The sequence below is a fragment of the Palaemon carinicauda genome, chromosome 33 (genome assembly GCF_036898095.1).
Source record: "Palaemon carinicauda isolate YSFRI2023 chromosome 33, ASM3689809v2, whole genome shotgun sequence".
In the NCBI taxonomy this organism is placed as follows: domain Eukaryota; kingdom Metazoa; phylum Arthropoda; class Malacostraca; order Decapoda; family Palaemonidae; genus Palaemon; species Palaemon carinicauda.
Window position 1 is genome coordinate 5,879,799 of NC_090757.1, and position 22,497 is coordinate 5,902,295.

At 49.8% G+C, this 22,497-nt stretch overlaps 1 protein-coding gene across 1 annotated transcript in view; it reads right to left on the reverse strand.

Moving 5' to 3' along the window:
* Positions 1 to 22,497, reverse strand: part of LOC137625828 (ribosome quality control complex subunit NEMF-like) — a 162,861-nt gene that overhangs the window by 115,226 nt on the left and 25,138 nt on the right. Inside the window, exon 5 of the mRNA XM_068356715.1 lies at positions 4,093 to 4,229. Within this exon, the coding sequence (XP_068212816.1) occupies positions 4,093 to 4,229 (137 nt within the window). The remainder of the gene's footprint in view (positions 1 to 4,092; positions 4,230 to 22,497) is intronic.

Genomic DNA, 22,497 nt, shown 5'->3' on the forward strand with positions numbered 1-22,497 from the left:
TGGGGACCACAGTTCCTTCAAGTTCCATTGAACACTCCTGAGCTTGAGTCTCCCCTGAGGGACGAACTTCTCTAGCGACACCAGATGGTCCAATAACTTCTGCCAATCCTTGGCTCTCCTGGGTTGGCTCTTTAGGAAGGGCTGCAGTACTCGGTCTAGATTGTCCAGCCTTTCCAAGGAGGGGAAGGCTCTCACCAGCCAGGTGTCCAGGACCATGCCTAGGTAGGTCATCCTGGTGGTGGGTGTCAAGTGGGACTTCTCTAAGTTGACTGTAATACCCAAGTCCTTGGAGAGACGTAGAAGCCTCGCGCCTTGCTCCTTCAGTTCTTCCTCTGAGGCTGAAAGTAACAACCAGTCGTCCAGGTACCGGATCAGGCGAATGCCCTGCTCGTGTGCCAAGGCCAAAACTGTTGTGAAGACTCTCGTGAAGACCTGAGGTGCTGTCGACAGCCCGAAGCAGAGGGTCTTGAACTGCAAGACTTGGGTATTCCACTTTATCCTCAGGAATTTCCTGCTGGAGGGGTGAACGGGGATCTGGAAGTAGGCGTCCTTGAGATCCAGGGACATCATGAAGTCCCCCTCTCTCAAGGCCGCCAGCACCGTCTTCGCAGTGTCCATTTTGAAGTCGGTTTTTGCCACAAACTTGTTGAGGGCTGACAGGTCTATGACTGGCCTCCATCCCTCTGTCGACTTCTCCACCAGGAAGAGCCTGCTGTAGAACCCCGGCCCGGGATTCTCAACCGATTCCAAAGCTCCTTTGGTGATCATGGTCGACACTTGCTCCTGTAACGCTGCACGTTTCAAGGGGTCTTTGGGCACCAACCACTCCGCCTGTTGGGCTGAAATAAGTGGCGGAGGCTCCGTCAGGAAAGGTAGCCTGTATCCTTCCTTCAGGATTGTAACAGTCCAGGGATCTGCCCCGTAATCCTGCCATGCTTGCCAAGAGTGTCTGAGGCAACCCCCTACTTGAGGCTCCGGTAGGAGTAGGGGGGCCTCTCTTCCTATCTCCTCCTAGAGGTGCGGCTGGAACGACCTCTCCTAGAGTTGCCGTAGGAGGGTCTAAAGCCAGAGTGAGAGGTAGTGTTGCCCCTACGGGGGGGCTGTGAATTCTGGAGCCAAGAAGCCGTTGGAGTTTCTCTCCTCGGTTGGACTGGCGAGGAATGAGAGGTATGTGTGACTTCCGCCGAGGGTCTTCTGTGCACTGGACGTCTCACGGGAGGGGGTCTTGGTTCTCCTACACCCTTCATCTTTCTGACCATCTCCATCGTCTCTTCGACCAATTTGAGGGGAAACACCGACTCTTCCCACACCGAGGAGTTTCTCAGAAACCTTGCTTTTCGGTCGGGTAACTTCCTCACTAACTTGCTTAGGATGGTGTCTCTCTTCCGCAGGACACAGTTGGCGGCCTAGGAGAGAGACTGGTAAGAAAGGAACTTCAGTGCTTTTCCCCCTGAACTGATTAACTCTCTCAGCAAGGACTGGTTCTCAGGCAGGGAGAGATCATGTGAGGACTGGAAGCCCACCAGAGTGCAAGCCCACCAGTCTAACCAAGAAGACACGTAGACTAGATCCTGGGCCATGTCTTCCATCATCGAGGTCTCCGTTGGGGAAAAACAAACTGGGGCCGAGGATGCCCTGTCCTCCGCCGCCCCTTGGTTCAACGTGGTGACCGCCGACTCTACTGCGCGGGGTCCCCCACGACGTCCTTCCGAGATGTAAAAACGTTTCTGGGTCTTAAGGCCAGGAAGAAGCTTCGAGGCACTCTGACCCCTAGAGGCGTCTGCTTGGCTGGCTAAGAACTTGTCTATGTGCTCCATCCCTAATTTTACGTCTCGTGCTAGGGGGAGCGCCAAGGAAGGTCTCTGTTGAACCAGATTGTCCACGAGCCTGCCGAGTCCTGAGTGCCAGGCTTGTTCCGCCGAGGGCTTGGGTTCATCCAAGCTATGGTGTCGTCTGATGAGGGCCAAGACCTAACGATAAGAGGAGATGTCATCTGATGAGCACTCTCCTCCTTCTACCAAGGCATCCGCTACCAACTTCTCCGCCCGAGAAGACTCGTCGAGTGCGGGAGGGGGAGCAGCTTCTTCTCCTGCCTCGCAACTGATGGGCCTGCCCACAGGATGGGCGAATCCCCTGGGACGAAGGTATCCGTCATGGGTCTACCTTGTCTCGTGGGGGCCCCCGTGGCTGTGGGATTCTCTAAGCATGAAGGGCGCCCCTGGTGCTCGCTGAAGACCACTGAGGTGACCGAGGATGACGCCAAGCCTTCCGTCCGGAGGAGCACCTCCCTCCGTTGGGCTGAAGAAGCGGGAGCCTTCGTGGCTTTAGAGTCGTCTAGGGAGGCTTAATGCGATGTCCCCTGACGGAGATCTGGTCTGCTGGAGGAGTAGGGTCGCGAGGGTGAAGATGAGGCTCTAGGGAGCCAACCGGAAGTGGCCGCGGCTGAGGTAGCCTTAAACAGCTCACTCCGGGGTACTGTAATTCTCACCCACTTATCATTCGAAGAGTGACTCTTCTTGGACTACGTCTTTGAGATTTTGGATCTCTTCCTGCTGTGCCTGGAACGAAAACGGGACTTCTTCTTCCGTGACTTTTTCCGTTTTCTCTTTGAGGACTTTGGACCTTCGTCCTCCGACGAAGACGAATCCGAGCAAGAGGATGACGACGAGGAGAAGAGGGAGTCCACCGAATCTCCAGAGTCGTCCAAATTCGCAGGGGGAACTCCGCGTCGGTTCTCTGGCGAAGAGGATTGAATAAAGACGGGCGGGAGCGTTGACGAGGGCGCTGGGGGAGTCCGTGGAACCTTCTTTCAGTCGAACCAAGCATCGAACTCCTCCTCTAACCTCATGGGGGACCTGAAGGGCGTCCTTGGTGGATCCCATGCGGCGGGGTCCGAATTAGATGAGCCTGCCTTCTCAGCGTCTCCCCCGGTCGCTGAAGCACCTGAAACACACATCCAGGATGCAGGGGAAGAGGCTGCATCCGTCATCACCCACATAGGATCTTCCGTAGAGACGGGCCCAGTAGGCACCAGGACTTCGTCTCCTGAACACACTCCAGCCCCTCCCTCAGGCCCCACACATGCCTGAACCGATCTACAGTAATATCATCCCCCACAGACATCTCAGACTCTTGGGGAAGGGCAATGGGCCGCTTCCCCGCAACGGACCTACCTGGTCCCCTACTCTGGGTAGGGGAAGGTGGAAGGGAGCCCCGTTCCGACGAGGCATCCGGCGAAACCAATGACGAAGAAACGTTGGCCCTCTTAGACGATTTCTTGGCAGCTTTCTTCTTTTAGTGCCGGAGATGACCCACTGAATCTCGGTCCAAGACTCGCACTCCGGACACGTGGTTGTAGGGGAACATACCTTGCCCCTACACGACGAACACACGGAGTGGGGATTGACTTCGGGCTTGGAAAGAAACGCACCACAAGATTTTCGGGCCACAGGCCATGGGCAACAGCGAGGGTGCTCCATTACACAACACTAGGACACCAAGAGACACAGGGACACAGAGGAAAGGATAGGGAATGAACACGTGGGTAACGCGTGGTAGACAAAAAGGGTCGGGGGACACAAGGGTTGCACTGGGATAAGAGGAGAGCGCGGCGAGATGGTAATCACGTCGCGACCAGAAGCTTACTGAGGAGTACGACCTAAGCAAGAATGCTCTCCGACCCCGGTTCGCGTAAGGGCGCGCATCACTCCGCCTGAGGTTGACCCCCATAGAAAACGGGAATAGGGTAAACTGCACAAAATTCTGGTCGGTTGGGAGGAGTCTCCCAGATACTCCTAAGAAAGTAGTTCGAGGTAAGTACTCCGTGTTGGAACAAAAATAAATTCATATATAAACTATAAAAACTTGAAAAAATAAGAGGAAAAGAAATAAGATAAAATAGTATGCCCTAGTGTACCCTCAAGCAAGAGAACTCTAATCTAATACAGTTGAAGGCCTATACAGAGACTATGGCATAAGATGAAAGCTGGTGATTTTGTAAAGACAACTTCCCTCCGCAACCTTAATCATCGAGACATCATACACATAACACTGTTCTAGTAAAATATCAATAAAACCAACAAATTTGCTTACCAAGAAGAGGATTCAAAATTTTCTTTAAAGGTGTATTTTCTTTGGAAGCAGATAACACTTCTTTTAAATTTTGGATGGAAGGAACTTCTTTAGCTTTTCTAAATCTGTCCACAGGATAAGTTTCATGGACTGCATATCTGTAACAAAGCCAGTAATAATCAAGTTAGAAATATAGCACCAAATGGTAATACATTAATAAAGCATCGTTAATCCAACTGACATTTCCAAAGTATAGATTATCTAAGATGTCTGAACAAACCCCTCCAGGGTGTCTTGGATGACACAATGCACATGGTACTACTATACAGGTCTTTTGCAACACCTCTTTGGCTCTAGATGGACCAATTTCTGCACTTCATTTCACAGCTATTCACTTTATTTTCTTCCTACTTAGCTGTCCAACTACTTGAACTTAACTTTGCCTCCATTTCCACTTTTCATTTAAGAAATAAATCTTAGAAGTGACTCAATGATCTTAATAACCAACGTATAATCTCTTGAACTTTAACTTGCTTCATTTATTTTTAAAGTAAAATGAATCCATAGAATAATAATAATAATAATAATAATAATAATAATAATAATAATAATAATAATAATGATAATAATAATAATAATAACCCAGATACTGAGGGGGGCAAGCCAGCCTCAACTAGGTGCCGGTCCCAAGCCCGGGTAAATGGGGAGGGTTGGCGGCAGGAAAGGCATTCGGCTATTAAAAATTAGCCAAAACAACTATGGTCAGTGAGTATAAGAATGAAATTAATGCTAGGGCGTTCCCCTTAAGCGACGCGTTGGGACCTCGCCTGATCCCTCCGAAAAATCGGCAAGGATGTGTGGGGTGACAAGAAGAGATAAGTTACGGAATGAGGTAATTAGGGGTTTCACAGGAGTTTGAAAATTATCAGATAAGATCCAAGAGAGTAGACTGAGGTGGTACGGTCATGTCATGAGAAGAGATGAAGAGTATATTGGGAGGAGAGTAATGGAAATGGAGGTACAGGGAACAAGAAGGAGAGGGAGACCAAAGCGAAGGTGGGTGGACTGTATCAAGGGTGACCTTCGATCAAAGGGATTAACTGGTGATGAGGTGTGGGACAGAGGTAGATGGAGAAAGCTGACAAGAAACATCGACCCCACATAGAAGCGGGAAAAGATGTAGACAAAGAAGAAGAATAATAATAATGATGATAAAACAACAGTACACTTAACGAGTTTGTCTAAGGACATATCCACTGTAGCATGAACAAATCAACATGTTAACAAAACCACTTTAACTCAAAAGCATATAATCAGAACTTTTAAAAGTAATTTGAGTTTTTTTTATTGTAACTATAAAAACCTGAGTCCTTTAATAGAAGTATGACTTCAGCGAGGCATGAGAAATGGGTATCCATAGATTGCCGATCGTATGGTTCACGATCGCATCATTGCCGATTGTATAGTTCTTGATTGTGTGATTCAAGATCACCGTGCACAGGAAATTCCGTGAGAAACAACAATCATGGAGAACAAGTGTGATGAGACTTGTCCTGTGGGGAGAAAACACATATGGAACATTTTCATAAAGATGAAACACAAAGGGAAAACCTATGAGGAAACATCAGTTCTTGTGAAGGGAAGATTTCTTAACTCATACATGAGATGAGATCAATCATAGATTTTTCTTGAACAGTATCGTACTAGAACAGTTCTTGCTATTGGTGTCCCAAAAGCATCCTGGGGGAAGAAGGGGGCGGCCAACATCCTGAAAAGCATGAGCTTCTGTACCTGGTACTGAAACACCTTCCCGTGAGGCTCAGGTCTTGGAGCAAAAAATCAGTCAATATCTCATGAGACCCAGCCTGATCAGTCACTCTGTGCTTCAGCGACTACTACTTCCTTGCCTTCGGAGCAGCAGGTGTTGCGTTGGAAGGCTCGGCAACAGACAAGGAAAACGATGCAGTAATGGGTGAAGTGATAGGTGAAGGACAGTGGAAATGGGCAGCATCCTTCATCCCCACTGTACGAGAGCATGCTCAGTACGTACAAAAGGAGCAATAAGTGACAATACTACATCCAAGACGGATGGTTTTTGGCATGAACCTGTCTTGGAATAGATGACACACAGGTAGCGGTCGTAGCATGTGCCGATACTATTTCCTAACAAGGAAGTTTTTGGCATGCACCACATCTTACTCTCCCAAAGAGATAGAAAGAGAGATCAGAAGACCATCAAGGAAAGTAAGTACCTGTACCACATACCAATATATCTATGGTTCCCAGTATGCACTATCCTCGCAAACAATGTAAGAATGTACTAAGATCGATTTCCAGGGTGGATACACCTTGGTACGGTACTGTCTCTCCTATGGGGAGAAAAACAGTAGAAGACATGCGTACTCGATTTCGATTGAATAGTCTTCCTAGACTTCTTAGATAATGTCTTCTATTCATTATCCTCCTCAAAGTTACAGCAAAGTCTCTATCAAAGCTAATGCAGAGAGAAGGAAGAACTTGAAGTTCGTCTTCTACAGAGTAGAGCAGGATGATTATGACAGTTCTCAAGGGAAAAAGAGACTACAACAGCACAAAGGAGTGATAGTGTACATCTTAAACACATTTCCAAGGTTGGAAGACACTGTTGAAGTAAAGAGGAGAGGCGGTGCCCTTCTTCACACTTGGCAGAAACAGAACTCTTCCTTGACCACAGCACCGGTGATATCTGAAGAAAAATGGTACTGTATTTTCATTTTACATCATACATACATATACCATGGCAATTCCCCCAATTTTGGGGGGTAGCCGACATCAACAAGGAAACAAAAACAAAAAGGGGACCTCTACTCTCTACGTTCCTCCAGCCTAACAAGGGACTCAACCGAGTTCAGCTGGTACTGCTAGGGTGTCACAGCCCACCCTCCCACATTATCCACCACAGATGAAGCTTCATAATGCTGAATCCCCTACTGCTGCTACCTCCGCGGTCATCTAAGGCATCGGAGGCAGCAGCAGGGCCTACCGGAACTGCGTCACAATCGCTCGCCATTCATTCCTATTTCTAGCACGCTCTCTTGCCTCGCTCACATCTATCCTCCTATCACCCAGAGCTTCCTTCACTCCATCCATCCACCCAAACCTTGGCCTTCCTCTAGTACTTCTCCCATCAACTCTTGCATTCATCACCTTCTTTAGCAGACATCCATTTTCCATTCTCTCAACATGGCCAAACCACCTCAACACATTCATATCCACTCTAGCTGCTAACTAATTTCTTACACCCGTTCTCACTCTCACCACTTCGTTCCTAACCCTATCAACTCGAGATACACCAGCCATACTCCTTAGACACTTCATCTCAAACACATTCAATTTCTGTCTCTCCATCACTTTCATTCCCCACAACTCTGATCCATACATCACAGTTGGTACAATCACTTTCTTATATAGAACTCTCTTTACATTCATGCCCAACCCTCTATTTTTTAATACTCCCTTAACTGCCCCCAACACTTTGCAACCTTCATTCACTCTCTGACGTACATCTGCTTCCACTCCACCATTTGCTGCAACAACAGACCCCAAGTACTTAAACTGATACACCTCCTCAAGTAACTCTCCATTCAACATGACATTCAACCTTGCACCACCTTCCCTTCTCGTACATCTCATAACCTTACTCTTACCCACATTAACTCTCAACTTCCTTCTCTCACACACTCTTCCAAATTCTGTCACTAATCGTCCAAGCTTCTCTTCTGTGTCTGCAACCAGTACAGTATCATCTGCAAACAACAACTGATTTACCTCCCATTCATGGTCATTCTCGTCTACCAGTTTTAATCCTCGTCCAAGCACTCGAGCATTCACCTCTCTCACCACTCCATCAACATACAAGTTAAACAACCACGGCGACATCACACATCCCTGTCTCAGCCCCACTCTCACCGGAAACCAATCACTCACTTCATTTCCTATCCTAACACATGCTTTACTACCTTTGTAGAAACTTTTCACTGCTTGCAACAACCTTCCACCAACTCCATATAACCTCATCACATTCCACATTGCTTCCCTATCAACTCTATCATACGCTTTCTCCAGATCCATAAATGCAACATACACCTAAAAATTTGTGATTTGTTCCAACACAGAGACTTACCTCGAACTACTTTCTTGGGAGACTTACACTTTAGGAGATGGGAGTGTCTTCCTGAACTCTAGACCCAACTAAACGGGCGACCAGGAACCTAGGTGGGAAACTAGGTTCTAAGATATCAAGAAAACGAAACAGGGAAAAACTACACAAAGAGCTCATGTTAGTGTCTAATTACTCACCCTTTAAAAAATTCCATGATACTGAGTCCTGTGGCGAAGTTGTGAAGACGTGTCTTTTGCAGGTTGTATCTGGGGCTATCTCCGAGTCGGGAAAGGAAAAAGGAACAAGGGTGAAAGGGAACGAACCTGTGTCTCTTGGTCTTGCCACCCACGATTGTACCTGGGGCTTCACCGTTAAATCGCTTGGAGCGCGGAGATGACTGTCCCAATAAAGAAACCGTCTACAGATTTTCTCGAGCAACCCTTGAGGTAATACGTTGTGAAGGTCGACTGGTTCGACCAAGTGCCTGCTCTAAGGATCTGGGCCACCGCCATGTTCCTCTCAAAAGCCAGAGATGTACTTAGACCCCTAATGTCATGGGGCCTGGGATTACTTGTCAGGGGAAGACCCGCATTGCTATAGGCCCTGACAATCACCTGTCTTAGCCAATAGGAGATGGTATTCTTAGATACCTGCTTTTTCGTTGCACCCGTAGAGACAAAAAGATTTTTGATACCAGGGCGGAAATTAGCCATCCTCTCAAGGTATTTCCTCACGGCTCTGAAGGGGCACAGCTTCAAATCTTCTGGATTCCCTGTCCGAGGAATAGCTGGCATTGAGAAGCCCCCGAACTTAGGATCCCAGACCGCTGGATTCTGTGTTTTTGCTACAAAAGAAGGGACGAACCAGAAGGAGAGCTCCCGCCACCCCTTCGAATGAGAGACTTCGTAGGACAACCCATGGATTTCTCCTACTCTCTTAGCTGAGGCCAAGGCCAACAAGAAGACCTTCTTGAGAGTGAGATCCCTGTCCACTATGTCCTTCAGGGGTTCGAACGGTGGTTCACTTAGCATTTTCAATACTCTTGCCACGTCCCACTGCGGTACCCTGGAGGCTTGCGGAGGGCATGCTTGTTCGAAGCTCCTGATGAGCATAGAGATATGCCTAGAGGAGTCCAGATCAATGCTCTTCAGGAGGAAAACTTTGCCCAAGGCTGCACGGACTCCTTTGATGGCCAGTATTGACATGCCCACCCCGTCTCTGAGATGCACGAGGAAATCCGCAATATCTGGAACCGAGGCTTTTAGAGGCTTATGTTCTTTGAGGCACACCATTTCGTGAAAGTAGCCCATTTTGCCTGGTAGACCGCTGCCAAAGATCGCCTCAGATAACGCGACAATATCCTTCCTTCCTCAGGAGTCGCTCGATAGTCTCCAAGCGTGAAGGCGAAGAGACCGAGGATTGTCGTGGAACCTTGGGAAGTGTGGTTGCCGCAGTAGGTCCGGTCTGTCGGGCAGAGGCCACGTGGGAAGACACGCTAGATCTCTTAGATCCGCGAACCACTCTCTTTCCGGCCACCAGGGCGCTACCAAAGTCATCCTTAAGTTGTGGGATGCCCTTACTCTGTTAAGCACTTGCCTGATCAATGCGAAGGGAGGAAAAGCATACACGTCGAGGTTGTCCCATTTGTGTTGAAAAGCGTCCTCCAACGCCGCTTTTGGGTCTGGGACAGGAGAACAAAATACAGGGAGTTGTGCGTTCAGTCTGGTTGCAAAAAGATCCATCACCGGCGAACCCCATTTCTGAATGATGAGCCTGGCTACTCCTGGGAGAAGAGACCACTCGGTACCACTACTTGGCCCATCCTGCTGAGCCTGTCAGCTAGGACATTCCTTTTGCCTGGAATGAACCTTGCTGAAATCACGATTTGTTCTGACTCGGCCCAATCCAGGATCTCCAACGCGGGATCGCACAACTCCTTCGATTTTAGACCTCCGTGCTTCTTTGTGTACGCTACTACAGTGGCGTTGTCGCACATCAACGCCACTGTGTTTCCCCTCAGAAGATCTACGAACTGTAGGTACGCTTCTCGGACAGCCTTCATCCCTAGGACGTTGATGTGATGGTCTTTCTCTTCGTCCGTCCAAGATCCTCTCGCTGACTTGTTGAGGAGGTGTGCTCCCCACCCCTCCTTGGAGGAGTCTGTGAAGAGGAGCATCTCGGGGGGCTCGGTTGCGAAGGGCATCCCCTTGAGGGTATTTGGCCGATATTGCCACCACTCCAGGGATTGTTTTGCCTCCGGAAGGACGGGAATTAACTTGTAGGGCGAGTCCACTTGGCTCCAGAGCCCCTTCAGGTTCCATTGGATGCTCCTGAGTCTGAGCCTCCCTTGGGGAACCAGTTTCTCTTATGACACTAGGTGACCTATCAACCTCTGCCAGTCCTTGGCTCTCCTGGGCTGTCCCGAAAGGAAAGGCTGGAGGCCTTTCCACTAGGCGGGAGTCCAGCACCATCCCCAAGTAAGTCACCCTGGTGGAGGGAGACAGATTTGATTTCTCCAGGTTGATCATGATACCCAGATCTTTGCAGAATTGTATTAGTTTCACGCCTTGATCCTTCAAAACTACCTCTGAGGAGGAAAGGAGTAACCAGTCGTCCAGGTATCGAATGAGGCGAATACCCCGCTCGTGAGCCCACACAGAGACTGTCGTGAAGACTCTCGTGAATACCTGGGGCGCTGTTGGCAATCCGAAGCAGAGGGTCTTGAACTGCAGGATCTGGGAACCCCACTTCACCCGGAGAAACTTCCTGCTTGAGGGGTGGAAAGGGATTTGAAAATACGCGTCCTTGAGATCTATGGACATCATGAAGTCCCCTTCCCTCAAGGACTGCAGGACTAACTTTGGGGTGTCCATTTTGAAGTCGGTCTTGCACACAAACTTGTTGAGGGCTGACAGGTCTATAACCGGTCTCCAACCCCCCGTCGCTTTCTCCACCAGAAAGAGACGACTGTAGAAGCCTGGGCCCGGATGTAGGACCATTTCCACCTCACCTTTTTCCAACATCGCGGATACTTCCTCCTGAAGGGTCGCCCTCTTCAAGGGGTCCTTGGGTGCTAGCCACTCCGCCCGGCTGGCTGGAATCAGAGGAGGAGGTTCTACTAGGAATAGTAGTTTGTAACCTTCCTTCAGTACGGATACTGTCCGGGGTTCTGCACCGTGGGCCTTCCATGCTTGCCAAAAATGTCTGAGGCATCCCCCAACCTGAGGCTTGGGCAGGAGTAGGGGGCCTCCCACTCTATCTCCTTCTGGAGGAACGGCCTGAACACCCTCTCCTGGACGCTGAGTAGGCCGTCCTAAAAGAGGCAGACGCAGCTGGGGCTCCTCTACGGGGGGGCTGCGGTGGTTGAACCCAAGAGGTAGACGGAGCGTCTCTCCTCGTCTGGCTAGGAGGGGCTCGAGAAGTAGAGGGTCCATCCGACGTTGTCCTCCTGTAAGTGGGTCTCCTCATAGAGTGAGGTCTGGGCCCACTCACTTCCTTCCTCTTCATGACTTTCTCCATGATTTCTTCCAATAGCTTCAAAGGAAATAGAGAGTCACCCCACACGGGCAGGCTCCTCAAAGCCCTTGCTTCTCTGACAGGGATTTTCCGGGATAGCTTGGACAGGACCGTATCCCTTCTAAGAATCCAGTTGGCTGACAGGGCAAGAGACTGGAATGTCAGGAACTTCAGCGTCTTTCCCCCGGAGATGATGAGCTCCTTCAGGAGGGCCTGATTCGTTGGGTCTGTCAAGTCGTAGGTGGCTTGGACACCTACCAGAATAGACGCCCACCAGTCTAACCAGGAGGCGACGTGGACTAAGTCTTTAGACATCTCCTCCATCATCGTAGCCTCTGACTGTGAGAAACAAATCGGGGCTGACGCGGCTCTGTCCTCCGGGGCACCTTGACCTAACACTTCAATGGAGGTCTCCATTTTGCAGGCTCCCGGTCGCTGCCCCTCCGGCACATAAAATCTGCTCTGGGACCTTAGTCCCTGGAGTAATTTAGAGGCACTCTGGGATTTGGGGGCTTCGGCATTGCCCGCCACAACCTTGTCCACGTGCGTATGCCCCAGAACCACATCCCTGGCCACAGGCAGCGCTAAGGAGGGTTTCTGCTGCACGGGGGCCTCCATAAGACGATTGAGGCTGGAACGGCAGGCATCTTCGTCGGAGGGAACAGGCTCCTCGATCCTGTGATGCCTCCGTATGAGGCCTATAACCTTCCGATAGGCCGAATCCTCGGTTGGGGAACCTTCACTGTCGCCAACTGCGCCCTCCGTCTGAAGCTAAGGCGATGGTCCGACGGGCACCTCCGTCTGTCGCTGTGGTTCTGACTCGATGGGCACCTCCATGTGGTGGTAATGGGCTGTGCCGACGGGCACCTCCGCACTAGACCTGGGTCTTGGGACGGGCACCGCCGTGTCGGCGAGGGCTTCCGTCCGTAACATGTCCTTGGACAAAGAGGGTGAGACTTCCGTGGGCTTACCAAACGGAGGAAGTCGTCCCTGCAAATCCACTGGTTGAGTCAACTTTGCTGACTCGACGAGGCTGCCCGTCCGAAAACGCGACTCCCTCCACTGTGCGGGTTGAGTCAGAAGTTTCGCGGTCTTACGCCTGTCTGAAGAGGTCTTCTCGCTCTGGTCCTTACGAGGGTCAAACCTGTGGCTGGCAGAGGGCCTCCGTGGAGAACCGTCTCTGGACCGCCGACCCGGAGAACTCGGGAAAGCAGTGAAGTCCGTGAGCCTCCTGCGGGGGATGAGGACCCATTCTTCCTTGGAGGACCTCCTACTCCTGTATTTCATCCTCGGGGACCTGGAACGTCTTCTACTATACCTCGACTTTGAACGCGACCTTGAACGGGAACGTCTGCTCCTGGATCTATCCCTCCTCCGACGGCGCCTCCTCCGCGCTTCTCCCTCCGAAGAGAACGATGAACCAGCCGCTGAAGACTCCGACGACTCTGCATAACCCGACCGACGGGCAGGCGCATGGGGAATGGAGGCCTTCGTGATCTGTTGAGTTCCGGAGGTCGAAGGTTGTAAAAACATGTCAGGAACCGCCGACAGAGGGGCTGGGAGGGATGTAGGCCGCATCACGCTGGGGAACCAGGAATCAAGGCCATCTTCCATCCTCAATGAGGACCTACCTGGAGTTTTCGGGAGCCTCCATCCGAAGGGCTCCGCTACCGTCGAGTCTAACTTATCTTGGGTGCCATCAGCTGCTGAGGTATCTGAAACACAGGCCCATGAAGCGGGCGAAGAGACAGGGACATTATTACCCCACATGGGGTAATCAGATGAGACGTGCCCTCCATGCACAAGGGCAGAGTCTCCAAGACCCCCAGTAAAAGCACCTTCAGGCCCCCCACATGCCTGCGAAAATTCAGCAACCCCCACATCACGAAGATTAGACTCCTGGGGAAGAGCAATCGGCTTCTTCCCCGCAACGGACTTACCTCGTCCCCTACTCTGGGTAGGGGAAGAAGGAACAGAAACATCGTCTGACTTCCCTCCTGGCGACGTCAAGGGCGAAGAGATGCTCGCCTTCCTGGGGGATCATTTTTCGTACTAAAACGAACCCACTGGATCTCACTCCAAGACACACACTCCGGGCACGTGTCTGCCGGCGAGCACACTTTACCCCTACAGGAAGAGCTAAGGGAATGCGGGTCAACCTCCGGCTTGGATAAAAACGCTCCACACGACTTCCTGGCTCTAGGCCCAGGACAACGGCGGGTCTGTTCCATAATTACAACACAATACCGCAAGACACAGGAACGCAGGGAAAGGATAAGGAATACACTTGGGAAAGCAAAAGGGAATCAAGCGAACACGCGAGAACGCAAGGGAAAGCACAGGATACAACGCGGGAACGACGTGAGACACACGAGTCGGGGACACAAAGGGTCGCTCAGAGAATGAAGAGCGACGGGATGGTATCATGACGCGACCAGAGAGCTTACTGAGGAGCGAGACCCAAGCTAACACGCGACCTGGCTCGGGACTAGCCTCAAGGCACGTATCCTTACGACTGGGGTAGTCCTCACAGAAAACGGAAATAGGGTAAACTACACAAAACTCTGGTCGGTTGAGAGGAGATTCCAGGTACCTCCTATGAAAGTAATTCGAGGTAAGTCTCTGTGTTGGAACAAATAATTGTTTAAATATAGTTACCTGGTAGTTACATATATACAGCTTCATTCCGCCGATTTGTCGAGCACACGGCAGAAATTCAAAATTCGCGGCCATCGCCGATAGATGGTCAGGTAATCATACCTGTGCACCCTCTACCCAGGTACTTGGAACCATTCCCATTTGTCCTAAGAAATTCCATGCCCCTATTCTCAGAGGGGAGGAGGGATGGACCTTTTATATATGTAACTACCAGGTAAGTATATTTAAAAACTAATTTTAAAATGCAATTACCATATTTAATATCTAACTTCCCTGACACCATTAGTGGTGGGTTAGAGAACCGCAACACCGTTGGGAATTTGTATAATTATTAATCGCTACAAATTAGCTGTACCAATAATCTGGTTCCTACCTGATAAGGAAGCTGGCTTCATAGTTTTCCTACCTCATTCACCTGCATTCCTTGAGAGACCCAGCGATCCACCCAGGGGGCTGTATAAAGTCTCTGTGGGGCTGTCACACAGTCCTCTACCTTGACATGACTAGACCACCACCCTTGCTATCGTAGCATAGCCATGGACAATGAGCTGACCACTTGACCCACTAACACACTAAAAACACACTCCATAAAACCTAACTCAAACTTGCACACCAGACCGTGGAAGGTTGCAACAACCTTCACAGACAACCTGTGAGATCAAGTTCAAGAAAAAGCAAGGGAGTAAATAAGGTCATAGGTTAGAGGCAGTAGTAACTTCTCCAACAAAGGCGCCGAAGGCAACGTACGGACCCAGGGAACAACAATCCTCATATTGGGTCTGTACCTCTTTTAGGTAACAATCTGCGAAGATTGACTTGCTTCGCCAGAATGTCGCTTCCAAAATCGATTTCATAGACTTGTTGTGTCTATAAGCCACCAAAGTTGCCACAGCTCTTACTTCGTGTGCTTTGACTTTGAGGATTGGGAAGCTTTTCTCGTCACAGTTCTGGTGAGCTTCCCTTATTAAATCTTTGACAAGGGTAACGAAGGTTTCTTCACCGAGCACCAGAGGTTGTCTGCCTGTCCTCTCATGTTTTTGGTCCTCTGCAGATAAAATTTTAGGGCCCTCACTGGACAAAGGCCTCATTCCTTTTCCTGTCCTACTAAATGAGATAACCCTGGTATGGTAAAGGATCTGGGCCATGGCTGAGAAGGATTCTCGTTCCTGGCGAGAAAACCTAGTTGCAGCGAGCAGACTGCATTCTCTCCATTGAAGCCTACATTTTTGCTAAAGGCTTGCAATTCTCCTATCCTCTTGGCTGTTGCCAACACAACCAGGAATAGGGTCTTCTTAGTGAGATCCTTAAACGAAGCCTTGTCGAGAGGTTCAAACCTGCTTGAGGTTAAAAACATCAGGACTACATCCAAATTCCAAGAAGGGGTTGGGTTGTCCTTCCTCTTAACTGTCTCAAAGGACCTTATGAGGTCCGAGAGATCCTTGTCTCCCGACACGTCAATATCTCTGTGACGGAAAACGGAAGCTAGCATGCTGCGGTATCCCTTGATGGTTGATACTGCTAGTTTCTCTAGGGTTCTCAAGTGTAACAAAAAATCTGCCAGTTGAGTTAGAGAGGTACTGGAAGAGGAAATGTTGTTAACTCTGCACCATTCCCTGAACACGTCCCACTTTGACTGGTACACCTTGATTGTGGATGCCCTCCTTGCTCTCGCGATTGCTCTTGCAGCTTCCCTCGAAAAGCCCTTCCCTCTTGCCAGTTTTTCGATAGTCGAAAGGCAGTTAGATTGAGAGCGAGGAGATTTTGAAGGTATCTCTCTATATGTGCCTGTCTGAGTAGATCGTTCCGACAAGGTAACTATCTGGGGATGTCTACTAGCCACTCCATCACTTCTGTGATCCAGGGTCTCATGGGCCAAAACGGAGCTATCAGGGTCATACGGGCGTTGTTCGACTCCCTGAACTTCTTCATGACTCTGTCTAGGATCTTGAATGGGGGAAGGCGTACGAGTCTAGTCCTTCCCACTCCATGAGGAAGGTGTCCACTGCCACTGCTTCCTGGTCTAGGCCTGGAGAGCAGTAAACAGGTAACCTCTTTGTTCTCTGCGTCGCAAAGAGGTCTATTGATGGTTCTCCCCACAGATTCCAAAGCCTGCTGCACACCTCGTGATGTAGGGTCCATTCTGTCGTGAGAACCTGTCTTCCTCTGCTGAGAAGATCCGCTCTGACATTCTTCTCTCCCTCTATGAAGTGGGTTATCAGAGTTATATTGTTCGCTTTTGCCCACAACAGGAGATCTTTTGCTGCCCCGTAAAGGGAATCCGAACGAGTGCCTCCCTGTTTCCTGGTGTAGGCTAACGCTGTGGTGTTGTCTGTGTTGACCTGTACTAACTTGTTTTGGACCTCCTCCTGGAAGTGTATTAGCACTAGATGAATAGCCACCAGTTCCTTCACGTTTATATGCCATTTCTTCTGATGGTCTTCCCATAGACCCGAGAACTCGCCCTTCCCCAGTGTTGCACACAACCCCACATCTGATGCGTCTGAATACAACACTAGGCCGGGGTTCCTCTGTTGAAGTTCGAAGCCTTCTTGTAGCTTGTTGGGGTCGTCCCACCAACTCAACTGATTCCTGATTACCAGAGGGATCGGAATCCATGTCTTTAGGTCTTGGTCTCTTGTCCAATATCTTGACAGATGGAACTGAAGTGGACGTAGATGTAGTCTTCCCAGGGAGACGAATTGCTCGATTGAGGAGAGGGTCCCCAGCAGACTCATCCATTCCCTCGCCGAGCAGGACCATCTCCCTAGGAAGAGCTTCACCTTTATTAAGCATTCTAGAATGCATTTCGCGGCTGGAAAATCCCAAAAACCACTGACTGAATCCTCATTCCCAGGTAGATGATGTCTTGTGAAGGCGTCAGTTGTGATTTGGCAAGATTTACTACCAGTCCCAGCTGTTGCGTCAGTCATTGTCACTTGTAGATCCTCCAGACACTTTTCTTGCAACTTGGCTCTGATTAGCCAGTCGTCCAGGTACATCGATATTTGTACCCCTTCCAGATGTAACCAAAGAGCCACGTTCAATACCACTCATGTGATAATATAAGGAGCCATTCTTAGTCCAAAACAAAGTGCTCTGAACTGATAAGTAGTTGCGTGATGTACAAACCTCAGATATTTCCTATGGTTCGGGTGAATTGGGACGTGAAAATACGCATCCTGCAGGTCTATCGACACCATCCAGTCTCCTTGTCTGGTGCCTGCTAGGACTGACACAGATGTCTCCATAGCAAACTTGACTTTGCTCACGTACTTGTTCAGTCGACTTACGTGCAGAACGGGTCTCCAACCCCCCGAGTTCTTGGGTACCAGAAATAATCTGTTGTAAAATCCCTCTGAAGAGGGGTCCTCTACCACTTCTATTGCTGCTTTTGACAGCATCTGGTTTACCTGCTCTTGAAGAGCTGCTGCTTTGCTCCCCGAGTACGTAGCTGTCAACTCTAACGGCTCTGGTGAAAGAGGAGGCTTCCTTAGGAAGGGGATTTTGTATCCTTCCTTCAGTACTTTGACTATCCAATCGTCCGCTCCCCTTTGGCTCCACTCTTGCCAGTAGTGGGATAAGGCTCCCACTAGTGTCTGGAAGTTGTTGAGTTCACTTTTTGGGTTTCGGTTGCTGTTTGGGGTTTTTACGAGGTTGTCCTCCAGCAGCCATTCTCTGGCTTCCTCTAGAAAGGGCTCTCTCACGAAAGGGCTGACGCGTGGGAGGAGCTTCCTTCTCCTTCCTGGCTAAAAAGTTTGCTGGAAGAACTTTCCTCACAGACCTAGTAATCAGATCTTACGTTGCTTGTTGCACAAGAGCTGCCGATAAGTCCTTCACTAGCTCTGAAGGGAAGAGTTGTTTGGTCAAGGGAGCATACAAGAGCTCTGCTCTCTGAGCGAGAGTCACTCCTGACGACAGGAAAGAACACAGCATAGCCCTTTTCTTAATAATACCTGCTGTGAAAAGGGCTGTGAGTTCGACCGTCCCGTCCCTCACAGATTTATCGAGACAGGCAATAAGGTGCATTTGCGTCTCATTCTTCTCGTCCGTAACATCCGCAAGGGCTCTGAGAGTCCAGTCCATCAAGCTGAAAACTTCAATTGTCCTGAAGATGCTTTTCAGCAAGTGCTCTATTTGCTATGTGGACCACATAACTTTAGCCTTAGTAACGCTGTTCTACGCGAGGCGTCTACGAGTCTGAATAAATCCCCTTGGGAGGAGGCAGGAACTCCCAAGCCGAGAGCCTCCCCAGTCTTGTACCACACGCTAGATCTAGAAGCCAATCTCATTGGGAGAAGGAAAAGGTTGTCCTTCCCTGTTCCTTTATCTTCAAAATCCAGTCGTTCAACGTCAAAAAAGCCCTCTTCACCGATCTGGCTAAAACTGTCTTCTTGAAGGAGGAAGACTTCTGGGGTCTACCCTTCAAAAACTGTGAGGGAGGGCTCCGAGGAACAGCCTGCTGAAAATCATTCGGATATAAGTACGCCAATACCGCAAGTAATCTTTTCAGATCCACCACATGAAGAGTTTCTTGCGTCTCCTCCTCTGAGATCTCTTCCAAAGGATTGGCGATTTCCAATGTCGAACGATTGGGGGAATCACGCGCATCGTCCTGCTTGCATGCATCATGCATGCGTCCAGCATGCTGCGAGGGAGCGTCACGATCCTTGTCACCTCCTGTCATGCGTCCAGCTTGCCGCGAGGGAGCATCTATGAGCGCTGCAACTTGCAGCGAGTCCGCGTCTTGCTGGCTGTTAGCGTCTCGCTGTCCTACCTCCGGTCTTATCCTCTTCCTGGGTCTGTTGAAGTCCTTAAATTCCTTCTTGCGTGCTTCCTCTCTTAGTCCTTGCGACTTGTAAACGTCAAACAGACGTAATGGACTGCCGAAGCTCTGACAAGAACGCTGCTTGCGGTACCTCTTGCTGCTGGAAAACAACTGGAGATGGCACTGCATGTACGTCTACAGCTTCGGAGACTCTAGCTGGGGTCTTCTGGCAAAGAGGTGGTGACGCCCCTTGCGACACCTCCCAATCCGGGGAAGGGGAAGAAGCTTGAACTGACGTAATGAGCATGTCTTCTTCTTCTGAAGAGCTATGCGTCCTACACCTCTGTTTAAGCGCGGATGCATCGTCCTCCTCCGACAGGAATCTCTCCGGAGAGCTCCAATTGCTACAAGAGGGTTGCTGGAATGTAACGGGGGACCTGCGTCTCTTGAGAGGTCTCGATTCTTGAGGTTATTGCCAACCGCGCCTGGGTCTTGCGTCTTCCGAGGATGACAAACACTTCCTCATCTCGCCTTTCCTGCGGCGAGGGGGAGCATCCTGGGATGCGTCAACAGGATCGCTCGAGGGGACGTCCGCTTGCTGTTCAACATCTCTCACCTCCCTTAGCCTGTCGATGTTCCTTCTCCCAGGGAGCATGGAAGAAGTCTAGGGCTAGGAGCATGACAGAGACGAATGGACGCACCCTCCACTGCACTAGCACTGTCCCCAAACTTGCGCTGCAAACCACGCACTGCCCCCACATCACTTCCTTATCCGAAGTAAGGGATTGCACTTTAACACCCAAGGCAGAAATAGCAGCCATAATATCCTTCATAGTAGGCTCACTTACCTCCGACTCCACAAGAGGGTCTGGTACTACTACCTTAGGGATAGGATCAGGAATATTAGAATTAGACAAGTTAGAAAGGACTTGACTATCAGAAGACCTAGTTGACAGAACACTCGAAGATCTAGCTCTCCTAATTCTGTCCTTTTCCAATTGCCTCACATAGCGATCATACTCTCTCAACTCTCTCTCCGACAAACTTTCACACTCATTACATCTGCTATCAAATGTACACACATGCCCTCTGCATTTCTTACATACTGTGTGGGGATCAAGAGCAGCTTTTGGAAGCCAAGTCTTTTACCCCTTCACACACATTCTAACAACAGAGTCAGCCATCTTGAAAATCCAGAAAACAAGTTAAAATAAACTGTCCAAGTCGGAAACCAACAAAATCTATCTTATCCGTGTGAAAAAGAAATCAAGGAAAATCCAATATCAGCGAAAGCCATCAACCAAAAAAAAAAAAAAACCAAGCCATGGGTACTTCACCAATTTGTAGTTAAAGCAAACCCAAACAAAGTAGAGCGAATTTCCGTGTTGCTAGAACGACGGCCGGGAATTTCTGAGGACAAATAGGAATGGTTCCAAGTACCTGGGCAGAGGGCGCACAGGTATGATCACCTGACCATCTATCGGCGATTGCCGCGAATTTTGAATTTCTGCCATGCGCGTGACGAATCGACAGGATAAAACTATATATATGTAACTACCAGGGAAGTTAGATATTTAAAAAGACAAATTCGTAGATAATTTGTATTTTTCCTAACGATACAAACCTTAGCTATTTACATGGGGTAATTACTTCGGCTTAGCTGAATGACGAGCCATAAAGTTTTAACGAGGGTTCCCTACCCCACCGCTAGTTAGGGGGGGGGGGGGGTAGGGAGGGGTAGCTAGCTACCCCTCCCCCGTCACACACACCGGTGATTAGCTCACTTTACTTAGAGGTAGGACTTATCTTGGGGGACAGGGCTGGCGGGCACATAACTGTAAATAGCTAAGGTTTGTATCGTTGTGAAAAATACAAATTATCTACGAATTTGTCATTTGTTCCGTAACTGAATACAAACCACGCTATTTATATGGGGTGACTTAACCCTTAGGAAGGGAGGTAAGTCCCCTGCCATACTGGCTTTGGCTTGCCCGGGGCACCCGAACCCGAGTTCATAGAGCAACTCAAGGGTTGGGGCCCCTGCGCCTCGCAGGCAGCTGAGAGGCTGCTGCGGCCTACGTAAGTTGTGTGTGAAGGTGAGCAGTGACACGTCCTAGGAAGTTGACCTGGAGTTCTTTAGATGGAAATCTAGGCTAGGACTTACCCAATACCACCTCGTCAAGGTATGGGGACATGACAGTATTACTGTACAACTTAATACTAGGAACACAAGGAAGCATGGCTTACCTGCAGAGGTTCGAGGTCAGCTGTGCAAAGGACCCAGGATGCTGTTTTTCTCAATGGGAGGAGAGGATGAAGAAAAGAAAAGGGCCAGACAGATCTTTTCATTCATACAGGCTAAAACCAGGTAACGATGCCCTCAACCTTCTGCTACTTGTCCAATTAGGAGCCTGAGGTAAGACCAGCTGTTGTGCAGCCACCACAGGGCCGATAGAGAACGTATCAAGCCTCCTGTGTGTCACGTCTTGCAGGTAGTGGGCCGTGAAGGTGGTCTGACGCTTCCACACCCTAGCTTGCAGGACCTGCGTCACCTAAAAAGTTCTTCTTGAAGGCCAGGGACATAGCCACGCCCCTGACATCATGTGCCCTAGGGCGCCATGACGGAGGAGGGTCAGAACTCAAGGCCAGATGGATCACCTTGCGGATCCAGGCCGAGATGGTATTCCTGGTGACCCTCCTCTTCGTTTCCCCGGTGCTAACAAACAAGGCTCACACCTGGGGGCGGACTGCAGCTGTTCTCTTCAGATACAACCTCAGACTCCTGACTGGGCACAGTAGGAGATGGTCTGGGTCATCCGTTACAGAACGAAGACTCGAAACCTGGAAGGAGTCGAACCTCGGGTCCGGCACTCCCGAGTTCTGAGTCTTAGCAACAAACTTAGGGACGAATCTGAACGTTACCTCCCCCCATCCCCTTGAATGGGCGACGTTGTAGGAGAGACCATGCAGTTCGCTGACTCGCTTGGCCGAGGCCAAAGCTAGCAGGAACACCGTCTTCCAGGTAAGGTGGCGATCAGAAGCCTGCCGTAATGGTTCGTAGGGAGGCCTCTTAAGAGACCTGAGGACTCGAACCACGTTCCAAGGAGGAGGCCTCACTTCCGACTGAGGGCAGGTAAGTTCGTAACTCCGTATGAGAAGAGACAGTTCCAGCGAGGAGGAAATGTCCATTCCTTTGAGCCTGAAGGCAAGACTTAAGGCTGAGCGATAGCCTTTCACTGCCGAGACTGAAAGGTGCATTTCTTCCCGCAGATACACAAGGAACTCCGCAATTGCTGGTAAAGTGGCATCGAGGAGAGAGATACCCCTTCCACGACACCAACCACAG